The 18899-nt window shown below is 51.4% G+C and overlaps 8 protein-coding genes across 8 annotated transcripts, besides 1 other annotated feature; 3 read left to right on the top strand and 5 right to left on the bottom strand.

The window, feature by feature from the left end:
• Positions 1–18899: part of a sequence feature (contig 1.101 1..209568(-1)) that runs on past both edges of the window.
• ANIA_05945 (uncharacterized protein) lies at positions 280–1683 on the bottom strand (the record flags this gene model as incomplete). Its single annotated transcript, XM_658457.1, has 1 exon — positions 280–1683. The coding sequence occupies one exon, from the start codon at positions 1681–1683 to the stop codon at positions 280–282; it is 1404 nt and encodes a 467-aa protein (XP_663549.1).
• ANIA_05946 (uncharacterized protein) lies at positions 1991–3897 on the bottom strand (the record flags this gene model as incomplete). Its single annotated transcript, XM_050612397.1, has 3 exons — positions 1991–2217; positions 2414–3829; positions 3879–3897. 3 exons carry the CDS (start codon positions 3895–3897, stop codon positions 1991–1993), a joined length of 1662 nt encoding a protein of 553 aa, XP_050467042.1.
• On the bottom strand, positions 4937–9251 carry ANIA_05947 (uncharacterized protein; the record flags this gene model as incomplete). The annotated part of the gene is made up of 7 exons (XM_658459.1): positions 4937–5227; positions 5350–5378; positions 6139–6804; positions 6865–7641; positions 7727–8076; positions 8421–9010; positions 9066–9251. 7 exons carry the CDS (start codon positions 9249–9251, stop codon positions 4937–4939), a joined length of 2889 nt encoding a protein of 962 aa, XP_663551.1.
• Positions 10941–11484, top strand: ANIA_10761 (cold-shock protein). The gene is made up of 2 exons (XM_050612390.1): positions 10941–11039; positions 11111–11484. The coding sequence occupies exons 1-2, from the start codon at positions 10952–10954 to the stop codon at positions 11356–11358; spliced, it is 336 nt and encodes a 111-aa protein (XP_050467041.1). The 5' UTR covers positions 10941–10951; the 3' UTR covers positions 11359–11484.
• Positions 11542–12518, bottom strand: ANIA_05948 (uncharacterized protein; the record flags this gene model as incomplete). Its single annotated transcript, XM_658460.1, has 4 exons — positions 11542–11790; positions 11844–12104; positions 12161–12198; positions 12266–12518. 4 exons carry the CDS (start codon positions 12516–12518, stop codon positions 11542–11544), a joined length of 801 nt encoding a protein of 266 aa, XP_663552.1.
• Positions 13353–14772, top strand: cwc25 (U2-type spliceosomal complex subunit CWC25). Its single transcript, XM_658461.2, has 2 exons — positions 13353–13397; positions 13454–14772. Exons 1-2 carry the CDS (start codon positions 13372–13374, stop codon positions 14673–14675), a joined length of 1248 nt encoding a protein of 415 aa, XP_663553.1. The 5' UTR covers positions 13353–13371; the 3' UTR covers positions 14676–14772.
• Positions 14901–17927, bottom strand: ANIA_05950 (putative AP-2 adaptor complex subunit beta). Its single transcript, XM_658462.2, has 7 exons — positions 17873–17927; positions 17548–17812; positions 17087–17271; positions 16962–17037; positions 16553–16917; positions 16077–16505; positions 14901–16029 (listed from the first exon to the last, which is right to left on the bottom strand). The coding sequence occupies exons 2-7, from the start codon at positions 17584–17586 to the stop codon at positions 14970–14972; spliced, it is 2154 nt and encodes a 717-aa protein (XP_663554.2). The 5' UTR covers positions 17587–17812; positions 17873–17927; the 3' UTR covers positions 14901–14969.
• ANIA_05951 (chaperone EMC4) lies at positions 17854–18753 on the top strand (the record flags this gene model as incomplete). The annotated part of the gene is made up of 4 exons (XM_658463.1): positions 17854–18270; positions 18333–18592; positions 18630–18682; positions 18716–18753. The coding sequence occupies 4 exons, from the start codon at positions 17854–17856 to the stop codon at positions 18751–18753; spliced, it is 768 nt and encodes a 255-aa protein (XP_663555.1).

The raw sequence follows: 18899 nt of genomic DNA, 5'->3' as shown, positions 1-18899 counted from the left end.
ACAGAATATTCCTGAACCCTGGGAGGTTCTAAGCTTGAGAATGTGCAATGCTGATGTTGTAGCTTAGGTCTAGTACCTTGGATTACGGGAGTCATATCGTGACAATAGAATAGATCTATGAAATCTAACCACGCCCCTCCAATTCGTCATAACCCATACTCGCTGAGTCTCAGGGTCTCAGAGGTCAGGCTAATTACTGACCCCAGCCCATTTTGAGAAGCCAAAGCTATATTCTTCTCCGTATGGCATGGTAGAAGTCAGTCCCATCTTTGCTGACCTCTAATCCGGCCCTGGCCCGTCATCGGCGTAGGGGCCACTCACCCAGCCAAAGTAAATTCGCGATTCAGCCAGTAAGCGAAAGTCAATTCGCGGGTCGTGTTCACACAAGAAAAAATCCGTAAATTGTCCTTTTTTAGGCCAGTTGTCATAGACACTAAAATAGTCCTTCCTCTTCAGATGCATCTTGACCGACTTTAACCAGGGCAGATGCTGCCCGTCTCTCGCTGCCTCCGCTAGGTCCTGAAACTGCAGCAAATAATCGTTGTCCTCCCAAAGTCTATCCGAGTCCTCCGCCCCATGTAGGTCAGGAAGATTCAAGCCCGTAAAGTACTGCAATTGCGTGGGCAGGACATCTTTCAGTTGCAGTCCATCCGAGGGCGTCCCGAGTAAGACCTCCAGCTGCATGACCAGCCCTTGCAGTCTCGTGAAACTTTTCATTGAGCCAAAGTAGCCCTTGATGTTACTGAATTCCTGTTCCTTGCGCCAATCCTTTTCGTCGTTATTCGTCAGACAGATGGAGAGATATGTTAGGGTCGCGGCGGCGTGTTGCTCTAGGATCCGCTTCAGTTTAGGCGCGTCATGGAGGACGGGCCTGAAGCCCGTTCCGCTCATGTCCTCGAACCTGAGAGACCTCAGCCGGCTGGTAGAGCTGATTATTGTTTCCAATATCTCTATTGGGGGAACATAGTCGATCGCTCTGTGGGCGTCACTATCCACACCGGGGGCCAGCACAGCAAAGTCCAGTTCTTCCAGGTAGGGCAGCCGGAGAAACAAGGCCATGTTGGTAAACTTATCCGTGCGGGCCGTCAGGGCGAGCGACTTGAGGTTTGAGAGCTGGAAGAGCAGAATCCATTTTCGGGTCTTCAGAGTCGATCTCGTGAGCCAATTCAGATCGTTCTTCTCCAGGGCCTGGGAATACCTCGAGGCTGGATCGGACTCGAATGCGCGTTTGATGGCTTCTGCGGCTGCAATTATTACATCTCGGTCCCTTTTAGCCTTCCGTCGAGCCTCTGCCTTTAAATTGGAATCTGAACCCGGGTCGTCTTCGTCCTCGTCTTCCGATTCGTCTTCCTCTTCATCTTCGTCTTCGTCTTCGTCTTCGAACTCGTCTTCGAACTCGTCTTCGAACTCGTCTTCCGAGTTTTCCGCCCCTTCGTCCTCTTCTAGGCAAATCTGCTCAACTCGAGCACCGAGACCAGGCTGTGCGATCATTCTGTGGCAGAGGATCTCCACCGCACGATCTGATGGAGACCCGAGTTGCCTGTCTAGTAGAGGGTCAATGATAGCTCGGATAGTCTTTGAGACCAGCCGCAGCTTGAATGCATGTTTGCGACCATCCCTCTCATCGGCAAGCAGATGCTTGAATATACAGGTGTATATTTTCAAAGGAAGGCGAATGGCCATCTTCCCAGAGAAGAGAGGGAAAGATAGCGGACCAGAGCTCCATAGAGTCTGGTTTGTGGTGCTTTTTATACTCTGGCGGCATTTGAGGGGTCGATGTAGCCTAACGAGGCGGAATACGAGGCTGCGCCTAGAAGTGGGTCTACAAACTAATGGCAGTGATCTACAGGCTCCTGCCACTACTCACTACAGGGTATAGGATCTGCAGCACAGCAGTGGCTGTACGAAAGATCATAGGACGGCGGAGAGCAGCCTAGGGTTGACTGGGTCGGCCGCTGCCTGAATTTGGTATATCCACATGTTACTAGAACTAGGTAGGCAGGTCGACGGATGCGATATGACTCAGCAGGAGTTCGAGCTGCCCACAGTTTGGCGGTCCTTGTGTGAAGAGCATTCCACCTTGGTTGCGTGATTTGGGGGCCGTCACTGGGTTCACAAGACACTGCCTACGGTATAGGACTATCCTCGCCGCATCCGGAGTCAACATGATAAATACCAGCAGGCCGGCAAGCAGGACGGTTTGGAATACGAAATATGCTATACATTGCGTTAATAGTGCATTACTGGAAAACATTTACCAGTGTGTGCTGGCTTCAGAGCCAAATAGTGACGGGGTCTTGACCATGGAAAAGCCAGCAGCCCTATATCAGGCCAGTCACCTTGCTCAACAGCCCTAAACTCCGCATCCCACGGGAGCCTTGCGGGCACACGTCTCAATATTGCACGCTCAAACCCTCAAAATCAGATCTAATAGAATCACAGACCGCATTAACAAAATCGTCCTCCTCTTCGTGAGGCACACCCAGAGCTCCAACCTGCCAGTTGACCGCGATGACCGAGTTCCCACCCTTGACACTGATAATATTAAACACCAGCGGGCCACTGACCACGTTCGCCGGGGTTGCAAAGATCATCTTGGTGATTTTGCATTTACCCCCTTCATGAGCAGCACTGTCGAATGCAAGCAAATTGCTCACTTCATACGAACAGTCCCTCTGTTGCCCTACCTTTCCGGCCGTCCAGTTCCTAATGCTCGGCGCATATCGGAGCAGTCCAATTGCCTGATCCTGGAGACTGGTTGCGCAGAGGGCGAGGTCCTCGGTGATGGATCTGGCGGACAACCAGAATCCATCGCTGAATGTAGACGGAGACCCTTTCTCTGGCAGATCAGACGGGCGTGGATGGGTCTGGTTGTGTCCAGATACATAAAGACCCCAAGCGCAGCGCGGAATACCCACAGACCTCCGTAAATCGACCGCCGTTCCCGAGACATAATTCGTGACCTTCTCATCTGGGAGGACTCTGCTTAAAGCCATGATGATCATTTGATGTATTAGGCCCGTCAGTTTCGACCCATGTGCCCTTGAGGCCCTCAACGCCGCTTGAACAAGCGACGAATCAATCTCAAGCAGACGGATTCGGCTACTGTTGGGCGTTGACGGGTCAAAGAACATGGGCGAGCCGGTCCAAGTTCCTGCATCGATGGTGGTAACCGCTGCGCGAAGGCCGAGCAGTGTGGATAGACATCTTGGTAGATAGACTGCTAGAAGCGGGCTTAGGAGAAACTTCCATGAGATCGGGAGTCTCGAGGGGATGTCGAAGGGTGGCGGGAGCTGTTGGGTTGACGGGGTGATCAGAGAGGCGCTGTCTTCCTCCACAATACGCTCTTGCAACGCGTGGAGAAAGGTCTGGTGGAAGGCGTGTCCTACCAAGCCATCGCCCAGGGTATGCGAGAATGAAAAGGCTATGAAGACGCGCGTCGTTTGCTCGTCGCGTGGAGGGAGAGGGAGGACGACAATGCGCCAGGGCGGTATATCGGCTGGCCAAGGCCGGTCAAGAATTGGGAGGAGGAACTCCTCTATGGATTTGATTTCTGTTTGAGTGTTGATATCTTCATTATGGATGACTGAGATGTGGTTGTTGAGGTCTATGCTCGGTACTTTCTCGTAGAATGGCTTCTCAGTGTGCTTGTCTCTGACGACAACACCTAGAAATGGATACTCCTGGATACAATGTTTCAGAGGAGTGATATAGGACGCGGCTGCCTTCACGTCGATCTCTTTGTCGGTGACCTCGTAGACCCCTGCGATGACTAGGGCGTTGTAGAAGCCGAGATCCTCACGGCTGATGGTCCGGCGTTCATTGGGGCCTGCCACCTTGTTAGCCCTCACTCTCTTTCGCTGGAGACGCGCACTTGCTTGCGAATCTCATGAACATTCTGACGGCCCTGTCTTAAGCTGATGAGAACAGGCTGCAGGCCATGGCCTGTATAAATAACCGATTGAGAGCGGAGCCAATAGGTGTCTATTTATCCCTAGCCAATAATTAAATCACGCTAAATATCGGCCCCATCAGGTAATTCGGATGAATTCAACGGCCGTCAAGCCACCATCCCGCAAGAATTTCCTTTTTGGTACAAAGGAGGCAGATCGGGGTGCTTTTGTCCTGTATAGGTAACCAGGACTGGGCTGAACATGAGCCACACAGGGAGCCCAAAGCAGAACTTGCAGTGGCTTCTACTCCTGTTCTAATCTCGTGGTACTAACTGGGATTAAACTGTCATAATGTCTGTTTGACTAATTAATCATATTTTATCCAAGGGGGATTGAGAGTAGTCCATCGCATACACCCGACAACCCTGGGAACCGTAAATCCTAAAAACTTTAAACTTTCTACATAAGAAACAAAGTATCAGGTCAGAGTGGTTGCATTTTTCTTGTCTCAACACAGACATTGAGTCGCTCATGGCCTCCTCGACATCCGCTCGTCCATTTCTCTGTCATCACCATTCAAATTTCTCGCCTTGCGCTTTCAGCCCGCGGCATTCAATTGTTTGTTGGTGCTCCTTTTCTTCTCTTATTGGCCTTTTATTACATGACACTGCAGTTAAGGCTCAAGTACTATTGCAACAAGACTCAGTAAATCCATAAGAAGTGACGAGAATTGTTGAGGCAGCGTAGCTGAACATGAGAGCACTCGCAGCTGCGGTCCTCGATGGACTGTAAGGATAGGAGGGAAGTTCGAATCAGAAGAGCCATGGAATAACACCTTTGTTAGATACAATATTATATTGACATTACTAGAGTTTTATTTGCTCAAGATTTGGCCGCATGCTCATACCGTTGCGCTCTCTTCGGCCGGCCAGAAACTTAGGGCTTCCAAAGTCACGCTACTGTGCTTTTTGCATAGTCCTTCTCTGGTTGCATGTACCTACCGAGGTTATCACCCCGAATAGAAGGTATAGAAGATCTGGGACCTAAGGCAGAATGTTTGCTGCACGTAGACTATGGATTAATGGGTTTCTCCGAGAGCGCCATGTGGATGGCCAACCACCGCAGGGCACATTGAAGGGGAGTAAGAAGAAGGCCAAAAATACATTCTTGGATGACTGTGCACTTGTGAGGACAGTCCCAATTCTGGGTAGGACGGTCCCATTCAGGATGGATGGGACACTTTGGCAGGCCACGTCATCTTGACCCGCAATGTGCATGCCACGAACAAGTCCTCTTTCACCTTCATGTCTAGCCAGATATTGGCTGCCCTCCATCTAAACTGTCGAAAGCAAGCCAGTTGCAGGTGTACCTCACGAACTCAGAATTTTGCAGTAAGCACAAGCCAACCAGTTGGCCGACCACGGCTCGCACTACCTACCACTCAGTAAATACTTACCTGATAACAAGCAGCAGATGCGAAACCAGCTATTGCTCAGGTAGGATATCACCCTACCCGCACAGAAACGTGCCTTTCTTATTTGTAAGCTCGAGTTTCTCTGTTTTCTGTGTGTCTTCACTGCAGGAGTAGACATCACTGTACCGAGGCATACAATTCGACAACCCGAAAAGATAGGGCAACTATTGCGGACCAGAGCTGAAGCGGACATGGAAGGGTTCTAATTAATGACCTAGGGCTTATCATTTATCCTTTCTGGAAATGGAAATAAACAGGCCAAACAAAGCAACGCTCATCCCCTCTAATAAGCAGGGTAGGGGTATCCGGTCTTAGGCGTGTCTAACGAAGCCCTACTCTTCAGCCTGAGGATAGCCCTTTCAACTCCACTTTGTATGCAAGAACCCATGTGCGAAGACGGCATACATGCAATGAAAGCACACCTAAAAGGGAAGAATGGTTACTCACCGGGTTTACCCTATGCCATACTTTCGATTAGGCTGGCATTGCTGTGGATTGTTGAATTAGCGTAATGGTATGTATATGGACCGTCTACATCTGGTAGGGCAGATAGTAACGCTGGTTGACTGGGTCCAGACAGGTATAGATGTGGATGCCACAACAGAATCAAGACAAGTAATCCTCAACATCTACACGCAAAACATTTACAATACATTCACAATACCCAAGATCAAGTGGCGCGGGACGGAAGTGGGCGCTATGCGATGCAAACGACAGACGACGGATCCTTTGCCTTTTGAACAGCCTCATATACACATTCACAACACACACCCTCCTTAACAACGTAAGCAGCACCACCCTGCGCAATAGTAATCGCCGTTGCTGCAAGTTGTGCCTGCCAATTCAAACTTGCTACCACTATCGATGGCAGCTCCGGTCTTGCTAGATACTCGGCCCAGTTCTGGAGCGCGACCAGTAGATTTGGGCCGGATGAGCTCTCACGCTCCTTCCGGTCGTGGCTATGTTTACAGAAGTGCTTCTCACCTGGCGAAGGCTGCTCATGGCTGTCGGGTATTCGAAAAAGAAGAGAGCTTTGTAATGCCTCAAGGATGTCTAGGTCTGCCACCCATTCACCCCGTTCGTGCACACTTACAACAGACTCCAGCATGTATATTTCCCAGTCTTGCGCCCCGCGCGCCCCGACATCAAGAGGGACGTTGTAGCCGGTATAGGAGAGATGTAATGAAGTATTGTCGAAGTAGTCAACGTACTCTCCATCCCAAGAGTCATGATTACACAAATTCCATGAGTCGACAGTGCTTTCTCGAATCCGAGGTGCGGCCGGTGGGATTAGCAGTGCCATTCCACCACGTCCGATGTTTCCGGTGACATGGTGGATCTCATGCGTAGGGGGCTTCTCGGCAGGGCTACACAACATAGGCGCGGCGATGAATAGAGAACCATTGCTAGAGATTGCCATAACGGAAGTCAGCTTGCCTGGCGAAATGTCGTATTGTCCCGACTCGAAGAGAATTATACATGCGAATGCCTACTCACGCGTCGTGGTGAAAGGAATTAAAAAAGACCCAACTTGAAGCCCGATATGCCTCATATCAAGGACGTGTATGTCGGCTTCATCTGGAGCCTCAGCTAAATCGTCGTCCATGTCACCGGAAGTATGGGCGAGATCAGTCATGCTCAGCTGGGCCTCAAATTCACCCTCCTGCTCAGAGATCTTGACCTTGTCGGCGCCTGCAAACGGGTCATGTCGTGACCGGGCAAATGATCTGTAACTTGCGTTCGTCGGTTTCAACATGCTCATCAGCGGATGATCCAAGGTCTGAGAACTCGCCAGGGTCGCTGATGCTTGCAGCAGGCATACGGTCCTGCGAGCGATATTCAATCGAGAATTGCACCCAATGGGTAGACGATAATTGGTTTTCAACACTTTTATATCCACGGTCGCTCCCGGAAGGATTTTGTAGAGATCAACCATGGTTGCCACAGCCCTAAGAGAGGTGAGGTATGGCTTCCCCATTTGCTGCAGTCCTTTATCAAGAGCAATTAGCAGGCTAGGCGGCTGGGGCTTCGCCGTCTTGAAGAGCTGAACCAGCTGAGATAACTGAAAAGGTGCCAACTCAGGGGGCGATATAGTGTCCTGTGCATAAAACAGGGCTGCTTCATTTTCGTCTCCAAGCCAGAATGTGAAGTTATTCGATCTGCCAGCACAGCCAGCTGAGTCCCATTGAAATGCTGTTTCCCCTGCCAATTTGAAGTTCCTAATAATCTCGCAGTCAAGTGGCTGGACTTCTTCCTGTGGAAACATCCGGCTGCCTGCCTTATTTGGGTTATAGTAATATCGACCATCAATATTCTCAATAAACTGCCTTTGCAAAAAGCGCTGAGAGGCCATTCTCACCCAGCGTGTATGGCTCATGGAGTGAACGCTTTGGTCGTGGAAGTGCTGTTGCGTACTCGAAACTGGCAGATGTGGCAGATGAGTCTGGCCGATATCGAATCACTATGTCCGCGGATTCAAAAGCGGTGTTTTGAGCAATAGTCCTGAGATAGTGTATCCTCCCCTCAACGTCCGGGGGCAACCGCACAAAGATTCCGGGTTCGCTGAGAGCAAAGAAGGTCCGGTCCGGTTTTCCTATGAGTGCGGTCTTCCTTCGACCCAGATTGAGCAGCCTCGAGTACACCCGGCGATCCAGGTCGTCCGCGTAGAGATGCTCGTGCGCTGCCTCGGCAAGAATAGACAGCCAAGACCTGTGAAGGTCAATAGCAGAAATTGTCGGGAATGCTCCAGAATGGCTGCCTTGACCTCTTCATCCAACTCAATAATCCACTTCAAAGCAGAGGTTGTTTGTCGAGGATCGACTCCCCAGCCGCCCAGAACGCAGCCAAGGATAACTTGGCGGAATTGAGCAAGCGTCAGTCTGGAACCCTCAACGCGCGCCAGCCGAGTTCGCTGGACAGGGTCCCCGTAGTATCGAAGGCGCGCAAATGGGGGAGATCATTGAATGCCTGCGTCGTCATTGGCGTTGGTCCTCGAGAACCCGACGGTCAGAATACCGGGAACCAGGTCATCGTCTTGCCGGACCATGGGTTACTTCAGCGTGAGGACGTCCATGTCGGGGTAGAGATGCCACGCAGATAGCCCTAGGAGGACGTTGACGCTCCGCAACTCCTGCGACGAGCCGCTGACCAGCAGTTCAATCCCTGCCAGAGTGTCCTTCCAAACCTCAATGACACTGTCGTATGTGCTGGAGCGATTTATCACTCTGAGATCGAATTTGTCAATCGCGAGCCAGAACCTACTCTGCTGAACACTCTTGATTTTATCGGCAACGCACAACCAGGCCCGCGCACTGGCATGCCAGTCGCGCAGCTCCTTCCGGCTGAACTGTTGCTTGGCCACCACCCACGAAACCATATCGACGCTACCGCCTTCATTGCACTTAGCCAGAATCACCTGCTTCTGTGTACTCACAATCTCGTCCCAGATAGCCGTTGCCTCACCCGACTCCCAAATCCGAGCAAGGATGCAAGCCAGAAGATGGACCTTGATGGCCGCCGAAGTCGCCGATGCCCAGATGCTCGTTGCATCTGGGCCAACCTGACTCTCAAAGACCCCATAGTTTGTGTTCCGATTCTCATTCTTTGATTTGATGGCGATTTCCGACGCGCGGGAGCCGTAGGCCTTTATCAGCTGCAGCGTATCCGGGAGGAGAGGATCGAACAATGAGTTTACGCACAGTAGTATGTACGACGCCACTCTCTGCGGATTCTCGACGAATTGATGAAAACGCGTTCCCCACCGGGGAAAATTCTTTGGGTGCTTCGATCTTGAACAGCGAAAAGTCGAGGATGAGATTGACGAGAGTGGCGGTTGCTTCGCTGATGTTACTGACAACGGCCGCTTTGAACCTTCCTATTGACATTTTATCCAGCTGTCGTTGTAAGTGGACAGTTGGGTAAGTAATAAGGGCTGTAATCATTTGACTTGAACCTGCCCCTCATGCCAACGCTTCGCAAGGCTGAGCGAGAGCTACTGCACACTTGATTAGCTGCCGGCGCTTCGCTTCATCTTGCCTCGTCATGAAGATCTGTCACACGAAGCACGAGGAATCAGACTGCTGGAAGTCTGTGACATGTTTAGGAGGGGATGCGGTTTTCTTCGGGTTATAAGAGTATGTCGAATGAGTATATCTTCTGCGTCGATTGCTCGGAAGCAGCACCGCAGCACCGCAACAGGTCTCGCTCGAGATGTACCCAGATGTATATCACATTTCAAACGAGCATCTGGGGTCTGCCGGTAGAGGCATTGATGCGCTGGGTAGTGATGAAGGGAAGGGAAATTCCTTCATACTAACTTCGTTACCCGAGCTTGCGCCGAGTGACAAAGCGCCCCCTTTCCCCTTATTGGCGGATCTGGCTATCATAGCAGCCAGCTGATCGGGATAGACTTAGTCACCCTTTTGTCTCCGCACTCGTTGCTTGACTGGATCCCTAGGGGAGTCCTAGAGAGCCGCTGACAGGGGCTCTCCCTTGTGGACCGAGACAAGGAACCGCAGGCTTATATCTCGAATTGATATCTTGAAGAAGACGGAATTGGGTGAACCGTCTCCAGCTACAGTTCGATAGGAAGGAACAGCCATATGAGGCCATGTGGAATGACATGGCCAATAGACCTCAGCACCACTTGGGCTCAATCTTCGGTTGATGGAACAGCAGCACAATGCAAGCAAATCAGATCGACTTGTCTTCTAACCCATAAAGCCACGGAAGAAAAGAGAACTTCCTTGGAATCGACCTCTACCACTCCGGGAGGCCGGGGCTGGCAGCGTCGACCATTAGAAACACGGCACGAAGCAATTTTCGTCACGCGAGACCAAACCCATGGCATAACGGTCTGTGGATGAAAGTCTGGGTGCGGGGAAATCGGTCTTCTTTGCCTCGTAGCGAGGTCGTTTCCCGGTTCCTGCCAGGCGTGCGAATAGGATCAGGCCTCGCCTCGAGGGCCTGAGGACGAGCCTGACTGGTTCCTCTCACCAACTAATCTCAGTGGATTGGGTAATTTCTTAATCTCGAGGTCTAGGCTTTTTTCTGGTCTTCTGATGGATTGCGATTCAGTGCGCATTTGTCCATAGTGCCGAATTGGCGCCCCTGCAGACGCTTGCAGATAACTCGGAATGCCTCATTCGCGGTAGACACCGTCTGTATCAAGCCTACTATACTGTCAACCCGGGGCATTTTCGTATGAGCAGACACTTGCATTTACCTTTCAGCTCCTTCACAGTCCGCGTAGTGCGCAGCGGACGGCGTTGTACATTCAGAGGATCTTATCAATCGTTCACCAGTCTGCAATCGACGAACAATGGCTATTGAATTGAAATCAGTCGATCATGACATCACGTCGGTAAATGCAGCCAGTGCTAGCCAATGTTATGTCCTGGCCTGTTCTCCACCAGTTGCAGAGATCGCCAACCGTGGGGTCTCCGTGCTTCTGTAACGCCCTCGTCAGACCCAACCCGAATCTTTGCCGAGGACCGGGAAGAACCGGATGATATCATTCTGAGGGAGAAGTATAAATATGGGCAGAGGGGCACACGAGCAATTGCAATTATTTAGGCAAGGTCATATGTCGGACACGTCTGCGTCTGTTTCGCTCCCGCTGCATACCAAATCTCCATCTTCCTCTACTTCCTCTTCTTCCACACCGGCTCAAGGTACATTCTCACCTTCCCAGTTCACGTTTCTCTAAAATACGCTGAAGAAGATTAAGACTAACGATGAACAGCCAAAGAACAGCCCAAAATGCCTGTCGCCGCTCCTGCCTCTCCCAATCGCCAATTCGGCACGGTCAAATGGTACAATGACGCGCAGGGTTTTGGCTTTATAACCTCCGACTTTGGTGGCGAGCTCATCCTCCGCCGCCAGTCGATCACTGAGCACACACAGCGCCTGAAGGAGGGGATGAAGGTCTCCTATGAGGCGGTACATTTGCCCATGTTGCTCATGGCAGAGCAGGTGCAGCCGGAGGAATAGCTGTCTGACTTGAGGCTATAAGCCTGTGCTCATTCTTTGGGGTTTGGGTTTGGTTCTAGGTTTTGGTTTCGGTTTGATTTATAGCGAGTACCATCAATGATACCATGCATACTATCTTCTACCTTTCACGTTGCTGTTTCCTGGTCTAGATGGCTTTTCACACTAGAGGCTCGAGATTGTAGCCTAGAGTAGGAGTAGCCCCGCTGCTACAGCACCAAGCACTGCAACTCGCCCTGTAATGGCTAGTTTCTCCCCCGCATCTGTTGGAGTCGGACTTGGCTCGTCACTCGTGATCGACGCACTCGAGGCCGAGCCAGACGCCGCTCCTTCCTCAGAAACCTCGTCAGCTGAGTTCGAACTCGACTTCGGGCTTGAAGTCGAGGTCGATGTAGCCTCGACTTCAGTAAGCCATGGCGTTGTAGGCGTCGAGTCCTATTACATTCAGAACCTTCCTAGGGTGAACTCAGAGAGGGAGTAGCTCATACCACGATATCGCAGCAGTCCTCCCCTTCACAGAAATGCCCGTCCTCGCAGCAGGTCTGCCGCGTCGAGTTGTAGCAGGTTACCGACGGGTACTCCCCAGTGCACCAGTGAATATCCGGCCCGCCGCCTGAGCAGCACTCCTCGCCGGTCATGGTCGTATCGCACGTCCAGGATGTGTATTCTTCATCTTCGTCTTCATCTTCTTCGAGACTTGTATCGCTGGGGTAAGTGATCGTCCCATCTTCTCCTGGTTCGCCGGGACCCTAATTGTTCCAATTAATTCTGATAGGTTTATTCTATGCGGGGGGATCTACATTACATTCGGACAGCAGGAATCATCCCGCCCAACGCACATGTCTGTATCAAGACTGATCAGCAAGGATTCCAACTGTATCCATGCTACGCCGTATCTGTGGAAACATACACCCGTCCTTGCAGCATTGCTCGCCGTCGTCTGGGTTGAAGCAGCCCGAATTGTCGCAGAGGACGTAACCAAACCCGAAGCACTCCCCGCAAGTGTCACGGATAGTGCACTCGCTTGCATTGTCGTTTAGTCTGCGTGGAATAAGTTCGCCAATGCTTTCGACATGCATACCGGGGAAAAATCTGTGGGTTTGGGCAGAGGCTATAGTAGCCACCTGCAGCGCAGCCAGAAGAAGGATATTGGCAAATGACATCTCTGCGTGAGTTGGGTCTCTAACAACCCCAGTTCTGGAGCGCGAAAAGAAGAGAGGGGGAAAAACAAAAAGACGTTAGGGTCCCTAGTATAATTTCAGTCGGGGAGCATGGCATTTAAGTCACCGCGGCTCAAGCCAAGGTAGCTTAGCAGAAGCCATTTTTTGCTTCAGACGGAATGACCTGCGTAGGATTGCCTACCAAGGCTAACGGATGTCTGAGAATACGAGAACCTGGATTGACATCGAGAAAAGCGCCAATAAGATCGTCACCTTGTATTGGTGTTAGCGGCGCTTCCTTTGGCCGCTGGCGAGGCGAGCAAGAACAGTACTAGTATAACTGGTACTTGTGCTACAGTTTGATTAGATCTCGTATTTGCGGGGCCGGAGAGCCAGGAGAGCTTGGGCATGCTTGTTCTCGCACTCATCAGGGCCCTAGTCAGGGATAAGCTGCTTTGTTGCGCGGAAGAGAGGAAGAAATTAGAATTGAATACTGGAGGATGTTGGTGCAGTCGCGGTTCAGTGGCCGATAATACCAGGGAAAACATCAATGTCGACGCCCAATGAGTAAAATTATGTCTGCTCAGATAAGCATATTCGTCAGAGTCAGAATGTTCTCTTTGATAGGCCCAGTAGAGATGTGATGATATGGTCCTCTCCGGAGGTTTTAACTCATCCAGAAGCCAGAGGAGTGACACCATTCTTGTCGAGCAATGGGAGGTGGCCCTGATGCCTGACTTACTGCCTCGCCTCTCAGGCATCATGTGGCAACCCCGTGATTGGCTTTCCTGATTTGGAACCCTCGAGCTCAGCGACTCTTCTCCAACAACACCATCTCAACAACAAAACCGGCAAAATGGGTGGTGATCTGAACTTGAAGAAGTATGTCCTTCTCTTTCTACTTCAGCTTCCAGAGGAGTTTACTGACTTTTCACCAGATCATGGCACCCCTCTCTTCTCCGGAACCAAGAGCGCGTCTGGGCCGAAGAAAAGCGCGCCCTAGAGGAACGTAAACGCATCGACCAACTTAAGCGCGAACGGGATGAAGAACGACAGATCCAAGAACTGCAACGACTACAAGAGAGCGCGGGCGGTACTCGACAGCTCCAGCGCGTCGACTGGATGTACCAGGAGCCCTCGAGCGCGTCGGGACACTACGCCGAGGAAATGGAAGGGTATTTGCTGGGGAAACGACGTATTGATGGGATATTGCTAAAGAATGATGAGAGTAAGAAGTTGGAGAAGGGGGCGGCGACTGGCCCAGGCGCAGCCGCTGGGCTTCCGCCCGTCGTGCACAATACGCGCGATACGATGGCCAAGGTCATGGCGGATCCATTGCTTGAGATCAGGAAGCGAGAGCAAGCGGCGTATGAGGCTATGGTTAAGGAATCGGTCAGACGGCGCGAACGGGAACAAGGGAGGGAGAGACATCAAGAGAGGGAAAGAGAAAGAGGTCACAGGCACAGACGGGATAGTGGGAATGATTCACATCGGAGTCATCGGCATCGGCGCCGCTCCAGGTCGAGGTCAAGATCTCCGCGGGTGGAAAAGGACGATCGCCGGCATAGGGATCGAGAACACGATCGCAGAAGTCATCGGGACCGCGATGGGGAGCGAGAGAATAGGGTGGAGAGAGTTTATCATTCGAGCCGCCGGGACCATGATCGCGACGAGCGGTACGATCGAGCAGCGCGCAGATCCGCCTCCCCTCGACCGGACCGTCGCCGAGACGATAGACGAGATCGAGACCAAGACCAGGACTACCGGAGAGACAGAAACAGCCGCAGCAGTCGGCGAGATGCCCGTTCGTCAAGAGACAGGGACACCGATGCCTTCGGGCGAGATCGAAATCGAGACCGAGGGTCACATAGCAGAAACGGGAACGCAGACGCAAACGCGGACCAGCACGCTCAAGAGCTGGAAGAACAGCGCAAGCGCCGACTCGCCGAGATGCAGGCGAACGCTCAGGACATGGAAGCTACGCGACGGCAACGCGTTGCCGAAGTCACGGCCCTTGAAGAGAAGCAGCGTGAGGAAGATGACAAGCGGCGGTCAGACCGGGGTCAGTTCATGTCGGGTCTGCATCGGCAGCTGCAGGAGGACAGTCTGGATGAACGGATTCGGCGGAGTCGCGGTGCGTTGACAAAGGATGAGGATTGATGCTGCCGTCTACGCATGGCCATTCATCGTATTTATCTCAATATATCATATTACGGAACCTTTCCTAGACAGATTGATTGTGTCTAGTCTAATGATATGACTTCGGACTTTCGTCCATGATGCGCTTTCCAGATAAGCAAAAAAAAAATTCTCCTCGAAAAATATTATACAGAAAAGGTTTGTAGCAAGGAATATGGATTGTACAGGAGGTGTAAAAAGCCTCTAAAATTCGCTATAATGTGCGAAAACTACGAATACAAGCTGAAATTAAGATAACCTCCCTCCAAGCATCAATCACAGCAGCAACAGCTCCCCCGTCGCCGCTCCCCCTGCTAAATGCGGCTGATACGCCTGCTGCTGGCTCTGATTAACAACATACTGCGTCTGCGGCGCGCCACCACCACCGAACCCTCCATCCTCCCGCCCGCCCAAATCCAAGGCGGCCATCTGCTGTGTTCCTACGGCAACGCTATTGAAGTAGTTATCCGCTGCACTAATGGCGGCGCTCGTGTTCCCCGTTGGCGTCGAAGCGGATCCGTTCGCTGACGTTGCGGTTGCCGCAGTGGGCGAAGTAACGGGGTTTAGGCTTAGAGGTGGTGCCGGGAATTGCCAGGAGTTTGAGCCGTATTCTTCAACCCGTTTTTGAAGAGCCGGACTGTACTGGAGACGACGGGTACGCGCGGACCTGAAAACTTGTTGTACAGGCTTTAGATAGACCGTTGCGAGGGTTCCGACGTTGAGGCAGAGTTCCTCGAGGGTGCGGTTGTCGAGTTTCTCGCTCTCAGCGGAGATGGGTGGTTTCTGGCCCATGACGACTTGGCGGGCGGTTGTTGGGTCAGATGAAAGAAGACGCCAGTACATGTATCCTCTGTCACGGAGATCCGGATCATCTGTTTCCTCTGTACACCATTTTAGGACTTGCGGAACGAGTTGCTGGGCCTTCGTTGGGCGCTGGATGAAGAGCTTGACAGTTGCTGTAAGAAGGGAGAGTTGCACTTCAATTGTCTCGTCGTGGAATGTAGCGAGATAGTCTTGCAAGAGGTCGGCTGAGTTCTCGATGCGGTCTGCGTACTGGCCAATGATCCAGATTACGGCCGCCTTGGCTTCTGGTTCGTCCAGGTCATCGATGTTTTGGATGACTTGGCCGATGATGCTTTCGTACTGGTTGGGGTATTTGCGGAAGATATTACGGATGACGACGGTTGCCTCTTGCACGATATACGGAATCTTGGCGTTTACCAAGTCCAGGAGACAATCGATACACTGTTTGGCAGCGGACTCGATCTTGATGGCCAGTTTCCCAATCGCCCGGACTGCCTTGCGCACAAAGTGGACATCGATCTCAGTTGCGTACCTAATTAAATTAGCAGTGCTCTTTGCAAAAACACAGAAGCTGCTTACTCTCTCAGTTCTGCCAGCACAACTGAGATGTTCTCCTTAGTGGTCAACATGAATATCAACTCGAGCTTGGTCACCTTGACGTAGATTGGGTCATTGTAATTGCAGAAGAAGACCCGAATGTCGTTACGCAGAACTTCGGGCCGCTTCTGCAGGATAAGAATGGCATTGCGGAGGACAAGATATTGCACCTCTGGCGGTTTGGACAGAAGCGTCACGAGAGGTGGTGATAATTTCTTTGAGAGTGATGTGAGATGCCGTTCTTCGGCGATATAGTTCATAAGGTAGAGGATGACGCGGATGGAAGTGAGGACAACGGCGGAGTTCTGATGAGAGAGTCGAGGAGCGATACGTTCCGCCAAAAGGAGGGCTTCTGCGGAATCTTGTGGAACATAGGACATTAGGGCTTCCAGTATATAGGATTGACCCCATCTGCGCAATGTTAGACACGAACAGAACTTCAGTTGGTATATCCGTACTCTGAACAGTCTGGTAAGATTGATACCAGTTTAGACGCGCTTGCGTAATCAATCGTCAAAGATATTGTTTCGCTTCGTCCCCAGATATCCACTAATGAAGCCAGGACGCTTGAAACAACCGTTGGGTTTTCATCCTTCAGCATCGCATTCAGCCGGTCAATCAAATCGGATGCCTCCACCATCTTCCTATCATGCTCGTAGAGTTTGGCTACGCAAAAAGCGGCCGTCTTGCGAACATAGGGATCCATATCTCCCATCAGCCTCTTGAGCGGTTGTACAGTGGCCTCGACATATTCTCGAACATGGATATACGCGATTGTTCGAAGCGCCAAAGCGCGGACAAGCGGGTTCGTCGCCTCCATATCCTGCGGCCGTTAGCTTATATAGTTGGGCAGAAATAGCGTCGTACATTAATTAATATAGGAAGAGCCTTTAGTGCGATGTCAGGCTTCATCCTTGAGTAGTTGACCAGGAATAGAAAGCACCTGGGACAGCTGTCAATATCGCGTCACCCAAATATCGTCCCAGACCTACATCTTCTTGATCTCCAAGCTCGGCAAATTCATACAGTCGATAACATCCGGGAACAAGGCGATCATATCGTTGTTGCTCATGGTCATGTTGGCAACGATCTTCTTCAACGCAATCTTCTTGGCCGAATAGTTCTTGTCCTTCTTGCCGCCGCTGTTGAGTTCCTGCCGGAGCTCGGCAACTTTGCCCTGTGAAGTGCGAACCCATGGTGGTAAGCTAGATTGTACATAAGGCGCAATAAACATGGGGACAGTAGCAAGTAAGTGCTGGGTTGGAGATGCAAAACATAAAGTACAGATGCAGCATTAGAAAGAGGAGCAAAGAGGGGTATCAAGACCAAGGAAAGAGCACAGTTAATTCGCGGACAAAGTCATGAGACGAGCTTCATAAAGGGGGGTAGCGATAAACTATCGCGCAACTGGAAGGGCCAATGCGATAGAGATATAGTTTTTTTTTCCACATACCCTAGCGAACAGCTTTGCATCTCCCCCACTCGAACTCATGGCGGATTATATAGCTTCACGGCAGCGAATCGGACAGGTCTCTTCGTTTCTTGAAGGATACGGGTTTCCCAGTATGGTTCGCGCGGCTTCTTAGGTCGTCGTATCACATAAGAATTGCTGAGACAAGGAGGAATTCAAAATAGCGAATAGCTTCGACGGCGGGACGACTCCTTAGCTGGCACGATGCTTCGAAACGTCCATACCTTAGGTTATGACGGGATTTAGACTGTCAGCCCAGAAGAGTCAGCGTGGCACAAGCGTAGCCATATGCAGGCGGCAAACTCACCTAGACCGAGCGAATCCAGCCTGGCCTTCAACTACGAGCTGAGATTGGAATCATCTGGCGTCAGAGAGAATAGGAGTTCGAGACTGAGAATCAGGAGTGGACCGGCGCCGCCAGCTCCGCGGTTTTTGTGGAGAATCCTTTGCTTCCTGATTTTCCAGGCGATGATCAACTTCGACCTCCGCTGTCGTGCCGCTGAGCTAGCTAAAGCTCCCTTCGCAAACCCAGGACCTTCAACCATCTGTAATATTGGCTCTATCGCAATGGCCACTCAGCAAACTCTACCCCCTCTTCCACCCCCTAAATGGGTCGTCGATCTCAAATCACCGTTACCGCGCCCGTCAATTTCAGCGTCCAGCATCCCCGACCCGCCCGGCTTCTCGCGCAAGGCTGGTAAAGGCGTGGGTACCCCAAAGCATCCCATACATATATATACATCATGTCATACTAACTGTATATATAGCGCTCGGAAAAATCGACCACTTCCTCCGCCCCGTCCAAGCCCGCCGAAACCGACACGCTGAAGCTCAAGAAAGCTTGGGAAATCGCCCTCGCGCCGTCGAAGCAGATTCCCATGAACGCGATCATGATGTACATGTCCGGAAACAGTCTGCAGATCTTCAGCATTATGATGGTCTTTATGTTGTTCAAGGGCCCTATCCAGGGCCTCATCAACACCAATAATGTGTTTGCCAAGTTTGATTCGGAGACATTGCGGGGCAAGTTGCTAGGTGTAAAGGCTGTGTACGTCCTGATGCAGTTCGTTCTGCTGGGGCTGGGGGTGTGGAAGGTTAATGCTATGGGTCTTCTGCCGTATGTTCTCGTTACCTTACTCCTGCTTTGTAGGAGGTCCTTATGCGCTCTTCTGGCTTGCTAATGTGTGATGACAGAACTACGAGATCGGATTGGCTGGCTTGGGAATCGGAGCGGCAGCCTTTAGAAAGAGTTCACTTTGCTTTTGGTTGAAGTTCTTATGTGATACTGAAGTGGGTTTATATAAGAGTGATTGGTCATACTCGAAAAGAAATTT

This window comes from Aspergillus nidulans, chromosome I (genome assembly GCF_000011425.1).
Source record: "Aspergillus nidulans FGSC A4 chromosome I".
Lineage (NCBI taxonomy): Eukaryota > Fungi > Ascomycota > Eurotiomycetes > Eurotiales > Aspergillaceae > Aspergillus > Aspergillus nidulans.
This window is presented reverse-complemented; position numbering and strand designations above follow the sequence as displayed.